The sequence below is a fragment of the Oncorhynchus kisutch genome, linkage group LG1 (assembly GCF_002021735.2).
Source record: "Oncorhynchus kisutch isolate 150728-3 linkage group LG1, Okis_V2, whole genome shotgun sequence".
Lineage (NCBI taxonomy): Eukaryota > Metazoa > Chordata > Actinopteri > Salmoniformes > Salmonidae > Oncorhynchus > Oncorhynchus kisutch.
Genome location: NC_034174.2, coordinates 76,294,902 through 76,313,165, shown reverse-complemented (window position 1 = coordinate 76,313,165; position 18,264 = coordinate 76,294,902). Strand labels below are relative to the sequence as shown.

Below are 18,264 nucleotides of genomic sequence, written 5' to 3'. Positions count from 1 at the left end.
GATTAAGGACAAACGTTTGACTGGTTCTGTACAACAAGGAAAGTTGAAAGATATACCCATTAAAATCATTGAAAACAAATGCAACAACATCATTTGACCACACTAATAGTACTTTTGACCACACTTCCTTATGTCTCATAAGCGACAGTAAAACCTGATTCCGGGAGGGTGGAGGGGAACGGAATAGCTTTGTCCTGTTGGCCACAATAAATATTAAACAGTATCATTAAACCAAATATTTTATTAATTTAGTCCACACCTCTAATTTGGGTCCATTAAAATCATTGAAAACAAATGCAACAACATCATTTATAGTATTTTTGACCACACTTCCTTATGTCTCATAAGCGCCAGTAAAACCTGATGAAGGGTTTTAAAAAGAAATGTTAACATCTTTAGGACCAACAAAAATTATACAAGAGGCCTATGCTCCTTAAAATCTATAATAATTCATTTTTTATAAAAGTACATTTTAAAATTAATGTGATAAGCAGAAGTTGATCAGATAATGGTTTTAATTATTAATCTATTGAATACATGAATACACAGAGTATTGTTGAAACATTATTTTTTATTTATTTATTTTTTTATTTCACCTTTATTTAACCAGGTAGGCTAGTTGAGAACAAGTTCTCATTTGCAACTGCGACCTGGCCAAGATAAAGCATAGCAGTGTGAGCATACAACAAAGAGTTACACATGGAGTAAACAATTAACAAGTCAATAACACAGTAGAAAACGAAGGGGGGGTCTATATACAATGTGTGCAAAAGGCATGAGGAGGTAGGCAAATAATTACAATTTTGCAGATTAACACTGGAGTGATAAAAGATCAGATGGTCATGTACAGGTAGAGATATTGGTGTGCAGAAGAGCAGAAAAGTAAATAAATAAAAACAGTACGGGGATGAGGTAGGTGAAAAGGGTGGGCTATTTACCAATAGACTATGTACAGCTGCAGCGATCGGTTAGCTGCTCAGATAGCTGATGTTTGAAGTTGGTGAGGGAGATGAAAGTCTCCAACTTCAGCGATTTTTGCAATTCGTTCCAGTCACAGGCAGCAGAGTACTGGAACGAAAGGCGGCCAAATGAGGTGTTGGCTTTAGGGATGATCAGTGAGATACACCTGCTGGAGCGCGTGCTACGGATGGGTGTTGCCATCGTGACCAGTGAGCTGAGATAAGGCGGAGCTTTACCTAGCATAGACTTGTAGATGACCTGGAGCCAGTGGGTCTGGCGACGAATATGTAGCGAGGGCCAGCCGACTAGAGCATACAAGTCGCAGTGGTGGGTAGTATAAGGTGCTTTAGTGACAAAACGGATGGCACTGTGATAGACTGCATCCAGTTTGCTGAGTAGAGTGTTGGAAGCCATTTTGTAGATGACATCGCCGAAGTCGAGGATCGGTAGGATAGTCAGTTTTACTAGGGTAAGCTTGGCGGCTTGAGTGAAGGAGGCTTTGTTGCGGAATAGAAAGCCGACTCTTGATTTGATTTTCGATTGGAGATGTTTGATATGAGTCTGGAAGGAGAGTTTGCAGTCTAGCCAGACACCTAGGTACTTATAGACGTCCACATATTCTAGGTCGGAACCATCCAGGGTGGTGATGCTAGTCGGGCATGCAGGTGCAGGCAGCGACCGGTTGAAAAGCATGCATTTGGTTTTACTAGCGTTTAAGAGCAGTTGGAGGCCACGGAAGGAGTGTTGTATGGCATTGAAGCTTGTTTGGAGGTTAGATAGCACAGTGTCCAAAGACGGGCCGAAAGTATATAGAATGGTGTCGTCTGCGTAGAGGTGGATCAGGGAATCGCCCGCAGCAAGAGCAACATCATTGATATACACAGAGAAAAGAGTCGGCCCGAGAATTGAACCCTGTGGCACCCCCATAGAGACTGCCAGAGGACCGGACAGCATGCCCTCCGATTTGACACACTGAACTCTGTCTGCAAAGTAATTGGTGAACCAGGCAAGGCAGTCATCCGAAAAACCGAGGCTACTGAGTCTGCCGATAAGAATATGGTGATTGACAGAGTCGAAAGCCTTGGCGAGGTCGATGAAGACGGCTGCACAGTACTGTCTTTTATCGATGGCGGTTATGATGTCGTTTAGTACCTTGAGTGTGGCTGAGGTGCACCCATGACCGGCTCGGAAACCAGATTGCACAGCGGAGAAGGTACGGTGGGATTCGAGATGGTCAGTGACCTGTTTGTTGACTTGGCTTTCGAAGACCTTAGATAGGCAGGGCAGGATGGATATAGGTCTGTAACAGTTTGGGTCCAGGGTGTCTCCCCCTTTGAAGAGGGGGATGACTGCGGCAGCTTTCCAATCCTTGGGGATCTCAGACGAGATGAAAGAGAGGTTGAACAGGCTGGTAATAGGGGTTGCGACAATGGTGGCAGATAGTTTCAGAAATAGAGGGTCCAGATTGTCAAGCCCAGCTGATTTGTACGGGTCCAGGTTTTGCAGCTCTTTCAGAACATCTGCTATCTGGATTTGGGTAAAGGAGAACCTGGAGAGGCTTGGGCGAGGAGCTGCGGGGGGGGCGGAGCTGTTGGCCGAGGTTGAAGTAGCCAGGCGGAAGGCATGGCCAGCTGTTGAGAAATGCTTATTGAAGTTTTCGATAATCATGGATTTATCAGTGGTGACCGTGTTACCTAGCCTCAGTGCAGTGGGCAGCTGGGAGGAGGTGCTCTTGTTCTCCATGGACTTCACAGTGTCCCAGAACTTTTTGGAGTTGGAGCTACAGGATGCAAACTTCTGCCTGAAGAAGCTGGCCTTAGCTTTCCTGACTGACTGCGTGTATTGGTTCCGGACTTCCCTGAACAGTTGCATATCACGGGGACTATTCGATGCTATTGCAGTCCGCCACAGGATGTTTTTGTGCTGGTCGAGGGCAGTCAGGTCTGGGGTGAACCAAGGGCTGTATCTGTTCTTAGTTCTGCATTTTTTGAACGGAGCATGCTTATCTAAAATGGTGAGGAAGTTACTTTTAAAGAATGACCAGGCATCCTCAACTGACGGGATGAGGTCAATGTCCTTCCAGGATACCCGGGCCAGGTCGATTAGAAAGGCCTGCTCACAGAAGTGTTTTAGGGAGCGTTTGACAGTGATGAGGGGTGGTCGTATGACTGCGGCTCCGTAGCGGATACAGGCAATGAGGCAGTGATCGCTGAGATCCTGGTTGAAGACAGCGGAGGTGTATTTGGAGGGCCAGTTGGTCAGGATGACGTCTATGAGGGTGCCCTTGTTTACAGAGTTAGGGTTGTACCTGGTGGGTTCCTTGATGATTTGTGTGAGATTGAGGGCATCTAGCTTAGATTGTAGGACTGGCGGGGTGTTAAGCATATCCCAGTTTAGGTCACCTAACAGAACAAACTCTGAAGCTAGATGGGGGGCGATCAATTCACAAATGGTGTCCAGGGCACAGCTGGGAGCTGAGGGGGGTCGGTAGCAGGCGGCAACCGTGAGAGACTTATTTCTGGAGAGAGTAATTTTCAAAATTAGTAGTTCGAACTGTTTGGGTATGGACCTGGAAAGTATGACATTACTTTGCAGGCCATCTCTGCAGTAAACTGCAACTCCTCCCCCTTTGGCAGTTCTATCTTGACGGAAGATGTTATAGTTGGGTATGGAAATCTCTGAATTTTTGGTGGCCTTCCTGAGCCAGGATTCAGACACAGCAAGGACATCAGGGTTAGCAGAGTGTGCTAAAGCAGTGAGTAAGACAAACTTAGGGAGGAGGCTTCTGATGTTGACATGCATGAAACCAAGGCTTTTTCGAACACAGAAGTCAACAAATGAGGGTGCCTGGGGACATGCAGGGCCTGGGTTTACCTCCACATCACCCGCGGAACAGAGAAGGAGTAGTATGAGGGTGCGGCTAAAGGCTATCAAAACTGGTCGCCTAGAGCGTTGGGGACAGAGAATAAGAGGAGCAGGTTTCTGGGCATGGTAGAATATATTCAGGGCATAATGCGCAGACAGGGGTATGGTGGGGTGCGGGTACAGCGGAGGTAAGCCCAGGCACTGGGTGATGATGAGAGAGGTTGTATCTCTGGACATGCTGGTAGTAATGGGTGAGGTCACCGCATGTGTGGGAGGTGGGACAAAGGAGTTATCAGGGGTATGAAGAGTGGAACTAGGGGCTCCATTGTGAACTAAAACAATGATAACTAACCTGAACAACAGTATACAAGGCATATTGACATTTGAGAGAGACATACAGCGAGGCATACAGTAATCACAGGTGTTGAATTGGGAAAGCTAGCTAAAACAGTAGGTGAGACAACAGCTAATCAGCTAGCACAACAACAGCAGGTAAAATGGCGTAGACTAGGCAACGGGGCCAACAGATAAAACAAACAAGCAGAATGGAGTACCGTGATTTATGGACAGTCCAGCGTGCATCAGCTATGTAGCCAAGAGATCAGTGTCCAGGGGGCAGCGGTGGATGGGGAAGGGAAGCTGGACTGGCGAGTGTTATCCAGGTTAAAAAAACGAACAATGACTAAATAGCTTGTAGCTAGTTAGCTGGTTAGCTTCTGGAGGTTCTTGAGTGTGTTCTAAAAATAAATAAAAAATAATAGCGATTCCGTATCACATTGGGTGAGGCAGGTTTCCGGAAGGTATAAACAAATTCTACATTATACAGTTATTTAATGGATAACAGGAGTTGATGAAATAAGACACAGCTCTGAACCCCCCCCACCCCACCACTCCTACTCCCCCCACACAGAACTCCTACTCCAAGACGCTTGATACATATTGATCCAGAGCTGCATATTATCTACACATGTTACCATGGTAATCAGACTTAGTTAGAGAATGGGAAATGGATGACTCTTTACAAGATGTTTTCTATTGAAACTTTATAAAGGGATCTGGAACCGGTGCCTGAGAGGAGGGAGATGAAAGAAAACATGTTTGTGATTTCTGGTGTTTTTTCAGTGACCCTGAATGAGCAAAGCTCTTTCCACATAGACAGGAGTAAGGTTTCTCTCCAGTGTGTATTCGCTGGTGTGTTGTCAGATTGAAATCTAGAGCAAAACTCTTCCCACACTGATCACAGCTATAAGGTCTCTCTCCAGTGTGTATTCGTTGGTGTATAGTTAGGGATCCTGATTGATTGAAGCTCTTCCCACACTGATCACAGCTATAAGGCTTCTCTCCTGTGTGTATGCGTTGGTGTGCAGTCAGGGTGGAATCTTGAGCAAAACCCTTCCCACACTGATCACAGCTATAAGGCTTCTCTCCTGTGTGTATTCGTTGGTGTATAGTTAGGTATCCTGATTGATTGAAGCTCTTCCCACACTGATCACAGCTATAAGGCTTCTCTCCTGTGTGTATGCGTTGGTGTTTAGTCAAGACTCCTGATTGATTGAAGCTCTTCCCACACTGATCACAGCTATAAGGCTTCTCTCCTGTGTGTGTGCGCTGGTGTGCAGTCAGGTGTCCTGAGTTCCTGAAGCTCTTCCCACAATGATAACAGCTATAAGGCTTCTCTCCTGTGTGTATGCGTTGGTGTGTAGTCAGGTCTCCTGATTGATTGAAGCTCTTCCCACACTGATCACAGCTATAAGGCTTCTCTCCTGTGTGTATGCGTTGGTGTGTAACCAGGGATCCTGAATGATTGAAGCTCTTCCCACACTGATCACAGCTATAAGGCTTCTCTCCTGTGTGTATGCGTTGGTGTTTAGTCAGGTCTCCTAATTGATTGAAGCTCTTCCCACATTGATCACAGCTATAATACGTCTCTCCTGTGTGTTTGCACTGGTGTTCAGTCAGGTGTCCTGACTTCCTGAAGCTCTTCCCACACTGAATACAGATATAAGGCTTCTCTCCTGTATGTATGCGTTGGTGTGAAGTCAGATTTCCTGAATGATTGAAGCTCTTCCCACACTGATCACAGCTATAAGGCTTCTCTCCTGTGTGTATGTATTGATGTGTAATCAGGGATCCTGAATGATTGAAGCTCTTACCACACTGATCACAGCTATAAGGCTTCTCTCCTGTGTGTATGCGTTTGTGTGTAGTCAGAGTTCCGGACAGTGAAAAGCTCTTCCCACACTCTTCACAGCTATAAGGCTTCTCTCCTGTGTGTATGCGTTTGTGACTAATCAGGTGTCCTGAGTTCTTGAAGCTCTTCCCACACTGATCACAGCTATAAGGCTTCTCTCCTGTGTGTATGCGTTGGTGTGTTGTCAGATCTCCTGATTGATTGAAGCTCTTTCCACACTGATCACAGCTGTAAGGCTTCTCTCCTGTGTGCATGCGTTGGTGTCTAGTCAGGTGTCCTGACTTCTGGAAGCTCTTCCCACACTGATCACAGCTGTAAGGCTTCTCTCCTGTGTGTATGCGTTTGTGTCTAGTCAGGTGTCCTGAGTTCCTGAAGCTCTTCCCACACTGATCACAGCTGTAAGGCTTCTCTCCTGTGTGTATGCGTTGGTGTGTTGTCAGGGCCCTTGATTGACTGAAGGTCATCCCACAATCAAAGCAGGGGTAAGGCCTCTCCCCTGTATGAATTCTATGAGATTTTAAGGTTTTAGATGCAGCTGAACTCTTCCCGCACTGAGAGCAGTGGTACGGTTTCTCTCCAGTGTTACACTGCTGGTAAATGATCAATTCCCTCTGTTTAGCAAAACTCTTCCCCCAGTCAAAGCAGCAGTGGTGAGGTTTCTTCCCTATACCTCTATGCCGGTGTTTATTGAAACGTCCTGATCCGGAGAGACTCTTCTCTGTCTTGTCAGCATCACGATGTTGTCGAGGCTCCCCAGATGACAAGCCTCTCCCGCTGAGAGAGCAACGGTCAGGGCTGTCCCCTGTGAAAGAAAGATATTGAATAGCATGGACATCTGAAATCAGGCTACCTGATGGGACGTTGATAAATGCTGAAAATTGGCAATCAAAATAAATGTACTACCACAGTGACCATATTATCTTTTAGAAGCATATTTGATTCCGATTTCAGACATTAAGTTTGTATGTGAAAACTATTTCTAAGATGTATACTTTCAGTTTTCCCTGAACTCACTGCACTCGAGCAGAAGGAGGACGCTTGCGCTGCTTGTACTAGAACAAAAATTCCTCTATGAATCTGAAGGCCTTTACGTGTCCTAATACATTTTAAAAATTGCTCAGAAAACCAGGTGTTTTTAACAGCGTCACTTCGATTGTCAACTTAAGCCAATTAAGATAAGCAGAGTAAGGTGTTTAGGTGACTAATGCCATACTCGGCCTACTGCCACAACTAGTTTAATGTCAAATTATGATTGTGGATGTGTTGGATTCTTGCTTGAAATATACCTATTCATGTTACCATACTAGAACATGTTGATTACCTTGCATGTAGAAGGAATGTATATGTTGGGGTCAATGGAGGGTGGATAGGAACTAAGTGTATGGGAAGTTATTGAGTGAGACAAGGGGGAGTGCAGAAAGTTAACACTCTCAAAACATGTTATTTCCTAAGGAGAGAGGCAAAGGACAACAGTCTGGTTTCAGTCACTGATAAATTGGACAGCTGTGGATTAGAGAGGAGCGAGGAATTTGGGGGTAGGCCGATGAAGTGAGAAGAAACAGTCCTACTTGACACATATACTTCCACGCCCACCAAGGTTCTAGCATCAGGCAAGGCCATGACAACACCAATGAGAGGAACCAATTAAGTTCCTGCCGAGCAACAGAAATGTATTGGCTGTTTTAGATGTGCAAGGAGTTGACTCCGCCTAGTAGGAGGATATAAATATATGTGCTTGTGTAATCAGGTCTTTGCAGCTGTATGACCCAGTGGGTGAAGAATCTTGGATTGAGCCTTTCCAAGTTATGAGTTTTTACTCTGTTTGTTCAGAACCTAACACATGTAAACATACTCATTGTAAAGCACTAGTTATTTTGTTGCTTTGACAAAGTCCTTTCTGAAGGTTATTATGGATGTGATTAGTAATTAATTTACATCTGTCCTTCATTTTAAAGGTCTACCCTGTTACATGAACTGAACTCTTGTTTTAATAAGGTGAAACTATTCTTAAAAAAAAAAAAAGGTTTTCAAAAGAAACATTGAACATCTAATAGTCAAATCAGAGTAAAAGCAGGTGGTTCTACTCTATCGATTTACTGCTATTTTGTGGTGGGAAACTGAGCATCTGAACCCTTCTATCCAGACACAGACATGATAGAGATGTTTTAACAATAACTTTTTATGTGAAGACTGCATTCAATTACTACTTCCTGTTACACAATACTAGCTTCCATTCCCCCGTCACAAGCAGATTCATGGCTGATTTAAAGGACCGTTTTACCCATGTAATCAGGTGGTTCTGTTGTTTTCAGTCGTCCCCTGTTACGGCCAACCCTGTTACTTTATTTGGCACATTGGCTCTTAGTGTAGTCATATTTTTATTCAATGTCTTGTTTTTTCTGAAGTTGAACATGTGCTCTCTATTACAGAATGGTAAAATTAGGTGAATTTTTTACACATTTAAAAATGGGTGGAATGACCCAGATATTTTCATATATAATTGATCAATTAATGACTAAAGTGCATAAAGATGGCAGGATTCTGATATGACGTCACTGTTTTAGCACTATCCACTGAGTTCTGAAACTACGGTGCGCGACATTGAACAATGTTCCAATAAATCTACAATCTTGAAGCTAAAATTGGGATCATGTTAAATGTGCTAATGTCCATACCAACAAAACAGTAAAGGAGAGCAATGTAGAATACAGTGAACTCAGCAAAAGGAGTAACTGTGCTATCGTTTCAGAAGCAGACTGTAGTCTAATCTACACGCAATGGTTCTTACTTAATGAAATGAAATCTCCATCTTCCTTTTCTTCTTCTCCTCCTCTCTGCCCCGGTGTTTTCCTGCAGTCAACCAGACCCAGCAGTAAAGCGGTCCCGGGAGACGTTTGACCTGGGGACTCCGGGAGGGTGGAGGGGAACGGAATAGCTTTGTCCTGTTGGCCACAATAAATATTAAACAGTATCATTAAACCAAATATTTTATTAATTTAGTCCACACCTCTAATTTGGGTGCATCCCTAGAATATCAACTTTTTGCTTAAATGTTCATTCGTTCACAACTTCCTACTAATCTAATATTGGGCTAGTATTGGGTTGGTGGAGGCATGGGCTAGTTTCCACCATATGTATTATACCAGTCATTACCTTTCAAAACGACTTGTATTTTTTTTCCCATATATATTTTTTTAACCTTTATTTTACTAGGCAAGTCAGTTAAGAACAAATTCTTATTTTCAATGACGGCCTAGGAAGAGTGGGTTAACTGCCTGTTCAGGGGCAGAACGACAGAGTTGTACCTTGTCAAGTCGGGGATTTGAACTTGCAACCGGTTCCGGTTGCTAGTCAAATCAAATCAAATGTTATTTGTCACATACACATGGTTAGCAGATGTTAATGCGAGTGTAGCGAAATGCTTGTGCTTCTAGTTCCGACAATGCAGTAATAACCAACAAGTAATCTAACCTAACAATTCCAAAACTACTGTCTCATACACAGTGTAAGGGGATAAAGAATATGTACATAAGGATATATGAATGAGTTAGAGTCCAACACTAACCACTAGGCTACCCTGTCACCCCAATATACAGATGGATCAAAAGACCCAAGGACAGGTCAGACTGGACCAGCCTTTGTTGAACAGGAAAGTGAGGTGGCTGTCAGGAGACGTATTACAGACCACCTGGCTGTGTACATGGCAGAGCTGATGGCCGTACTGCAGTGGGCAGAAGAAGTCAAACCAGACAGTGTAGTTATATGTTCTGACTCATGTGCTGCATTGATGAGTCTGCAATCATTTAGCTCACATAGCAGACAAGGAGCACTACATGAGGGAATTCAAATTCATGCCCAGGTGAGACAGATACAGTGGGGAGAACAAGTATTTGATAACCTGCAAAATCGGCAGTGTTTCCTACTTACAAAGCATGTAGGTCTGTCATTTGTATCATAGGTTCACTTCAACTGTGAGAGACGAAATCTAAAACAAAAATCCAGAAAATCACATTGTATGATTTTTAAGTAATTCATTTGGATTTTATTGCATGACATAAGTATTTGATACATCAGAAAAGCATAACTTAATATTTGGTACAGAAACCTTTGTTTGCAATTACAGGGATCATACGTTTCCTGTAGTTCTTGACCAGGTTTGCACACACTGCAGCAGGGATTTTGGCCCACTCCTCCATACAGACCTTCTCCAGATCCTTCAGGTTTCGGGGCTGTCGCTGGACAATACAGACTTTCAGCTCCCTCCAAAGATTTTCTATTGGGTTCAGGTCTGGAGACTGGCTAGGCCACTCCAGGACCTTGAGATGCTTCTTACGGAGCCACTCCTTAGTTGCCCTGGCTGTGTGTTTCGGGTCGTTGTCATGCTGGAAGACCCAGCCACGACCCATTCAATGCTCTTACTGAGGGAAGGAGGTTGTTGGCCAATATCTTGCGATACATGGCCCCATCCATCCTCCCCTCAATACGGTGCAGTCGTCCTGTCCCCTTTGCAGAAAAGCATCCCCAAAGAATGATGTTTCCACCTCCATGCTTCACGGTTGGGATGGTGTTCTTGGAGTTGTACTCATCCTTCTTCCTCCAAACACAGCAAGTGGAGTTTAGACCAAAAAGCTCTATTTTTGTCTCATCAGACCACATGACCTTCTCTCATGCCTCCTCTGGATCATCCAGATGGTCATTGGCAAATTTCAGACAGGCCTGGACATGCGCTGGCTTGAGCAGGGGGACCTTGCGTGCGCTGCAGGATTTTAATCCATGACGGCGTAGTGTGTTACTAATGGTTTTCTTTGAGACTGTGGTCCCAGCTCTCTTCAGGTCATTGACCAGTCCTGCCGTGTAGTTCTGGGCTGATCCCTCACCTTCCTCATGATCATTGATGCCCCACGAGGTGAGATCTTGCATGGAGCCCCAGACCGAGGGTGATTGACCGTCATCTTGAACTTCTTCCATTTTCTAATAATTGCGCCAGCAGTTGTTGCCTTCTCACCAAGCTGCTTGCCTATTGTCCTGTAGCCCATTCCAGCCTTGTGCAGGTCTACAATTGTATCCCTGATGTCCTTACACCCTCTCTGGTCTTGGCCACTGTGGAGAGGTTGGAGTCTGTTTGATTGAGTGTGTGGACAGGTGTTTTTTATACAGGTAACGAGTTCAAACAGGTGCAGTTAATACAGGTAATGAGTGGAGAACAGGAGGGCTTCTTAAAGAAAAACTAACAGGTCTGTGAGAGCCGGAATTCTTACTGGTTGGTAGGTGATCAAATACTTATGTCATGCAATAAAATGCAAATTAATGACTTAAAAATCATACAATGTGATTTTATGGATTTTTGTTTTAGATTCCGTCTCTCACAGTTGAAGTGTACCTATGAGAAAAATTCCAGACCTCTACATGCTTTGTAAGTAGGAAAACATGCATAATTGGCAGTATATCAAATACTTGTTATCCCCACTATAGGTGTCCATATAAGCTTTGCTTGGGTCCCGGCCCATGTGGGGGTGGAAGGGAATGAGGAAGTAGATGTGCTAGCTAAACAGGCCCTTAGGAGACAGGAAGTGGAGGTGCCAATGAGCAAAGCAGAGGCTAAGGGAATGATATGGGCAGTGGTGGTGCAGAGATGGCAGGAGCAGTGGAACAGTGACAATAAGGGCAGGCCTCTATTCATTGTTTATATTTTAGTTATTTAGCAGAAACTCTTATCTAGAGCGACTTACAGGAGCAATTAGGGTTAAGTTGCTCAAAGGCACACAGATTTTTTCACCTAGTCGGCTCAGGTTACTGGCCCAACGCTCTAAACCACTAGGCTACCTGCCACCCCTATTCCAGGTACAGAGTAAAGTAGGGGAGGATGGTAGGAATGGACAGAAGAGAGGAGGCTTTCCTTACAAGGCTAAGAGTAGGACACAGCCAGCTGAATAAGTGATTAAATGTGATAGGAAATCATTCAACAGGAAGATGTGATTACTGCCAGGAAACAGAGACAGTGGAGAATGTACTGATACAGTGTGGGCAGTATGATAGGGAAACAGAGACAGTGGAGAATGTACTGATACAGTGTGGGCAGTATGATAGGGAAACAGAGAAAGTGGAGAATGTACTGATACAGTGTGGGCAGTATGATAGGGAAACAGACAGTGGAGAATGTACTGATACAGTGTGGGCAGTATGATAGGGAAACAGAGACAGTGGAGAATGTACTGATACAGTGTGGGCAGTATGATAGGGAAACAGAGACAGTGGAGAATGTACTGATACAGTGTGGGCAGTATGATAGGGAAACAGAGAAAGTGGAGAATGTACTGATACAGTGTGGGCAGTATGATAGGGAAACAGACAGTGGAGAATGTACTGATACAGTGTGGGCAGTATGATAGGGAAACAGAGACAGTGGAGAATGTACTGATACAGTGTGGGCAGTATGATAGGGAAACAGAGAGACTGATCCAGTATGAGGGAGAAAGGGGTACAGGAATTGAGTTTGATACGTGTACTGAGTAAAACATTGTTAGATACAGTTGCAAATATTTATCTTTAAGAGAAACGGGGAAGGCAGATAGGATTTAGTTCCTTGATCCCCGTCACTGGCCCACACTCCAATACAGTAGGTGGCGTAATGCACTATAACGTTGAGTGTCAACTGCCAATAAACCCCACAGGAGATGATGTATTTTCAGTATCTGGTCATATAATGGATAATCTGACTTTCAAATCAGTGATGAACAAGTGCACACTTTGGGAGGAAGGATAAATAATTAAGTAATAAACACAGATTCATACACATGATACATTAGTAGGTTACTTTTCTGAAGGAAAAAAAAAACTAGTTTTATCCTCATGTTTTTTTGTCCAGTTATTTAAGCCAAACACAGAAATGTGGAGGATCAAAGATGATGAAAAATAGGCCTAGACATTTATACAACACAGCAGACCTATACTGTTAAAAGGAAACCAGACTTACCGGATCCATTGTGGAAGCTATTGCTCCTTTATCAGACAACTTGTTATATAAATGATATCCTGAATTGCAAAAAAACAAAAACAAAAAGTCAACAGTAGTATAGTTACTTTGTTTAAGTGTTCACAAGAGGTCTGCCGGAAGGCGTGATTTCCTTCAGCAGTAAGGGGCAATATCATGTATATTCATACCTCTCTACATAAAACCCATTGGGTGACTGGTTGAGTTATCTTAAGTGCTTCACGTTACTGAGGCCTAAACGAAACAAAACATGGCGGACAATTTATCTTACTTCGGATCTGAAACCTAATAGTAAGCATCAACTTTAATGACAGTTAACAAAGTTAAAACACAAATATGAATTTCCTGCGCCACAATAACATTGTCGCCGAGGATGGCTAACTAACGTTAGTGTTTGATTCAGATCATCCGTTTTGTCATAAAACAGCCTAGCTAGGTAGTGAAATGCTAACTAGACTCGGGAGTTCGTGTGGGACATATGTGCTTCAGGAGTCTGTGGGTTTGATATTATTCCACCATGGGCAACAACAACTGGCTACTAGTTCGTTTTCTGACAAATGTTCAACTCAGAGCCAGTTTATCCACTGACCATCGCATTTGAAAGAACAACAGGCTGGCTAGTTAGTATTCTGGCTCACACTGGCCATGCAGTAGCAAAATACACAGCTATCTCGATTTAAGAGTTCCTGGTAGAGATATTTAAAGAAATTAGAATATAGGAACCCCATTCGGTAATGAATGGAGGAACGTATATCGCCTCACCCAGCAGACGGTCGACCAATCTTGTTCACGGTGTCATGCTGGGTCACAAGGTTGCTAAACGAATAGTCACTCAATCCTTTCTCATAGAGAAACCTGCATATTTTCCTCCGCAGTAAATAATGTCCCGATTCCAAATCTATACGATATTACAGAGAACAAGTAAATTATCTCACATGCGGGAAAATATTTGCAATGACCAGATTCGATTTATTCTTCTTCAGTGGGCTTTAATGGTGGGTGGCATCCAATATCTTGCATTACCGCCCCCAACTGGACGTTAGTATAAATCCATTATACTTCAGGGACAGGCAGAAATGTACGCAATTACTGTATTTCTCGTTGGAAAATGGACGAGTGTCATGCTTTTTCAATTTCAGTCTGGGGAGGGATTAGTATTTTATTTATTTAGTCCAGGGGAGAGTCATGTAATGACAGTATTTGTCACCATTTTGGAACTTACGTACTGAATTACCATTCAACTTCGTGGTACAACCCTGCTCTCTCTCTCTCTCTGAATTCAATTTAAGAGTCTTTAATGGCATGGGAAGCATATGATTACATTGCCAAAGTAAGTGAAATAGATCATAAATAAAAGTGAAATAAACAATAAAAAAAATTGACAGTAAACAACTCACATAAGTTTCAAAAGAATAAAGACATTTCAAATGTCATATTAAAATCAAATTGTATTGGCCACATACACGTGTTTAGTAGATGTTATTGCAGGTGTCGAAAAATGCTTGTTATTCTAGCTCTGACAGTGCAGTAATATCTAACAAGTAATATCTAACAATTTCACAACATATACCCAATACACACAAATATAAGTAAGGAATGGAATTAAGAATATATACATATATTGACGAGTGATGTCAGAGCAGATTGGACTAAGATACAATAGAAAAGTATAGAATACTGTATATACATATGAGATGAGTAATGCAAAATATGTAAACATTATCAAAGTGACTAATGATCCATTTCTTAAAGTGGCCAGTGATTTCTAGGCTGTCTATAGGCAGGAGCCTCTAATGTGCTAATGATGGCTGTTTAACATTCTGATGGCCTTGAGATAGAAGCTGTTTTTCAGTCTCTCGGTCCTAGCTTTGATGCACCGGTGCTGACCTTTTCAGTTTGTTAGTGATGTGTACACCAAGTAACTTGAAGGGTTCCACCTTCTCCACTACGGTCCCATCGATGTGGATAGGGGGGTGCACCCTCTACCGGTCCCATCGATGTGGATAGGGGGGTGCACCCTCTACCGGTCCCATCGATGTGGATAGGGGGGTGCACCCTCTACTATTTCCTGAAGTCGACAATCATCTCCTTTGTTTTGTTGACATTGAGTGAGAGATTATTTTCCTGGCCCCACACTCCCAGAGCCCTCACCTCCTCCCTGTAAGCTGTCTCGTCATTGTTGGTAATCAAGCCTACTACTGTTGTGTTGTCTGCAAACTTGATGATTGAGTTGGAGGTGTGCTTGACAGTACTTACTGTACTCTTCTGTCCACAATCATCTCCTTTGTTTTGTTGACATTGAGTGAGAAGTGCAAATAGTTAAAGTAGAAAAAGGGAAAATAAAGAAATATAGGTGTTATTTACAATGGTGTTTGTTCTTTGTGTGTGCCCTTTTCTTGTGGCAACAGGTAACAAATATTGCTACTGTGATTGCACACCGTGGTATTTTACCCAATAGATATGGCAATTTATCAAAATTGGATTTGTTTTCGAATTCGTTGTGGGTCTGTTTAATCTGAGGGAAATATGTGTCTCTATGGTCATACATTGGGCAGGAGGTTAGGAAGTACAGCTCAGTTTCCACCTCATTTTGTGGGCAGTGTGCACAGCATGTTTTTCTCGAGAGCCTGGTCTGCCTACGGCAGCCTTTCTCAATTGCCAGCCTATGCTCACTGAGTCTGTACATAGTCAAAGATTTCCTTAATTTTGGGTCAGTCACAGTGGTCAGGTATTCTGCCACTGTGTACTCTCTGTTTAGGGCCAAATAGCATTCTAGTTTGCATAGTTTTGGAAATTCTTTCCAATATGTCAAGGAAATATATTTTTCTTTTCTCATAATTTGGTTAGGTATAATTGTGTTTCTGTCCTGGGGCTCTGTGGGGCCTGTTTGTGAACAGAGGCCCAGGACCAGCTTGCTTAGGGGGCTCTTCTCCAGATGAATTTCTCTGCAGGTCTGGGAATCGCTTCCTTTTAGGTTGTTGTAGAATTTAATAGGTCTTTACTGGATTTAGATAATTAGCGGTTATTGGCCTAATTCTGCTCTGCAGGCATTATTTGGTGTTTTACATTGTACACAGGGGATATTTTTGCAGAATTCTGCATGCAGAGTCTCAATTTGATGTTTGTGCCATTTAGTGAATTATTGGTTGGTGAGCGGACCCCAGACCTCACAACCATAAAGGGCAAGGGGTTCTAAACAGATCCTAATTGGTATGTCAAAATGTGTGTTCCTTTTGATGGCATAGAAGGCCCTTCTTGCCTTGTCTCTCAGATCATTCACAGCTTTGTGGAAGTTACCTGTAGCGCTGATGTTTAGGCCGAGATATGTATAGTTTTTTGTGTGCTCTAGGGCAATGGTATCTAGATGGAAGTTGTATTAGTGGTCCTGGCAACTGGACCTTTTTTGGAACACCATTATTTTTGTCTTACTGAGATTTACTTTCAGGGTCCGGGTCTGACAGAATCTGTGCAGAAGATCTAGATGCTGCTGTAGTTCCTCCTTGGTTGGGGTCGGAAGCACCAGATCATCAACAAACAGTAGACATTTGACTTCAGATTTTAGTAGGGTGAGGCCAGGTGCTGCAGACTGTTCTAGTGCCCGCGCCAATTTGTTGACATATATGTTGAAGAGGGTGGGGCTTAAGCTGCATCCCTGTCTCACCCCCTGCGGATTAAATACACCTCTATAACTCTGATTAAAGTGTTTACATGTCCTAATAATTCTAAAGAATTCTCAGAAAACCAGGTGTTTTTAAAGGCGTATCCTTACTTCGGTTATGACCTTACACCAATTAAGATCAGCAGAGTAAGATGTTTACATGACTAATGACACACTTAGCCTACTGCCATAATCAGTTTAATAGGAAATGATTAGTGTGCATGTAAAGCCCTAGTTATTTGGTTACCAGTGGTGTGAAGTACTGAAGTAAAAATACTTAAAGCACTACATAAGTCGTTTTCTTGTCTATCTGTACTTTACTATTCATATTTTTTACAACTTTTACTTCACTACATCGCTAAAGAATATAATGTACTTTTTACTCGTTACATTTTCCTGATACCCAAAAGTACTCATTACATTTTGAATGCTTAGCAGGACAGGAAAATTGTCCAATTCACATATTTATCAAGAGAACATGCCTGGTCGTCCCTACTGCCTCCGATCTGGTGGACTGACTAGACACAAATGCTTTGTTTGTAAATGATGTCTGAGTGTTGGATTGAGCCCCTGGCTCTCTGTAAATTAAAAAAATAAGAAAATGGTACTGTCTGCTTTGCCTAATATAAGGAATTTAAAATGAGTCTTAACCTCGGGTTTGGGTGCATCCCTCGAATATCTCTTGTTCCTTTAATGTTCACTCGTTCAAAACGACCCGCAAATCTAAGAGCATTGGCTGGTGGAGGCATGCACTAGTTTCCACCATATTTCATATTTTTTTATTTTACTAGGCAAGTCAGTTAAGAACAAATTCTTATTTTCAATGACGGCCTAGGAACAGTGGGTTAACTGCCTGTTCAGGGGCAGAACGGATTCGAACATGCAACCTTTCGGTTACTAGTCTAACGCTCTAACCACTAGGCTACCCTGCCGCCCAGTCATTTCCTATCAAACAGTGAAGAAGAGGAGAAGCAAGAGGGATAACTGGGCCCAAAATCTGGCTTCTGGCTTATTTGATCATATATACAGTTCGTAACGAGTTGGTTGTTAGGTGTGTATTGGTAAAAGTAGGACACGTGACATCCCGACAACTTTTGAGGGTTGCTATACAGAAGACAGTCCTATTTGGTAAAATACCAAGTCTATATTATGGCAAGAACAGCTCAAATAAGCAAAGAGAAACGATAGTCCATCATGACTTTAAGACATTCAATCCGGAAAGTGCAATCACAAAAACCATTGAGCGCTATGATGAAACTGGCACTCTTGAGGACCGCCACAGGAAAGAGTTACCTCTGCTGCAGAGGATAAGTTCATTAGAGGTACCAGACTCAGAAATCGGTAATTAACTGCACCTCAAATTGCAGCCCAAATAAATGCTTCAGAGTTCAAGTAACAGACACATCTCAACATCAACTGTTCAGAGGAGACTGTGTGAATCAGACCTTCATGGTCGAATTGCAGGCAAGAAACCACTACTAAAGGACACGAATAAGAATTAGAGACTTGCTTGGGCCAAGAAACACGAGCAATGGACATTAGACCGGTGGAAATCTGTTCTTTGGTCTGATGAGTCCAGATTTGGGTTTTTGGTTCCAA

The 18,264-nt window shown here is 42.9% G+C and overlaps 1 protein-coding gene across 5 annotated transcripts in view; it reads right to left on the bottom strand.

Moving 5' to 3' along the window:
- Positions 1-4,701: 4,701 nt before the first annotated feature.
- The window catches only part of LOC116375810 (zinc finger protein 271-like), a 40,981-nt gene continuing 27,418 nt past the window's right edge, over positions 4,702-18,264 (bottom strand). For 2 of the 5 annotated variants that reach the window (XM_031833463.1, XM_031833493.1), the window contains exon 6: positions 4,704-5,336. In XM_031833463.1, coding sequence (XP_031689323.1) covers positions 4,858-5,336 — 479 coding nt within the window. In that variant the 3' untranslated portion in view covers positions 4,704-4,857. Of the gene's footprint in view, positions 5,337-5,588; positions 6,819-8,804; positions 9,255-12,989; positions 13,049-13,769; positions 13,995-18,264 lie in introns of those variants that run through there. The other 3 variants (XM_031833520.1, XM_031833514.1, XM_031833516.1) reach the window with 3 other exon arrangements.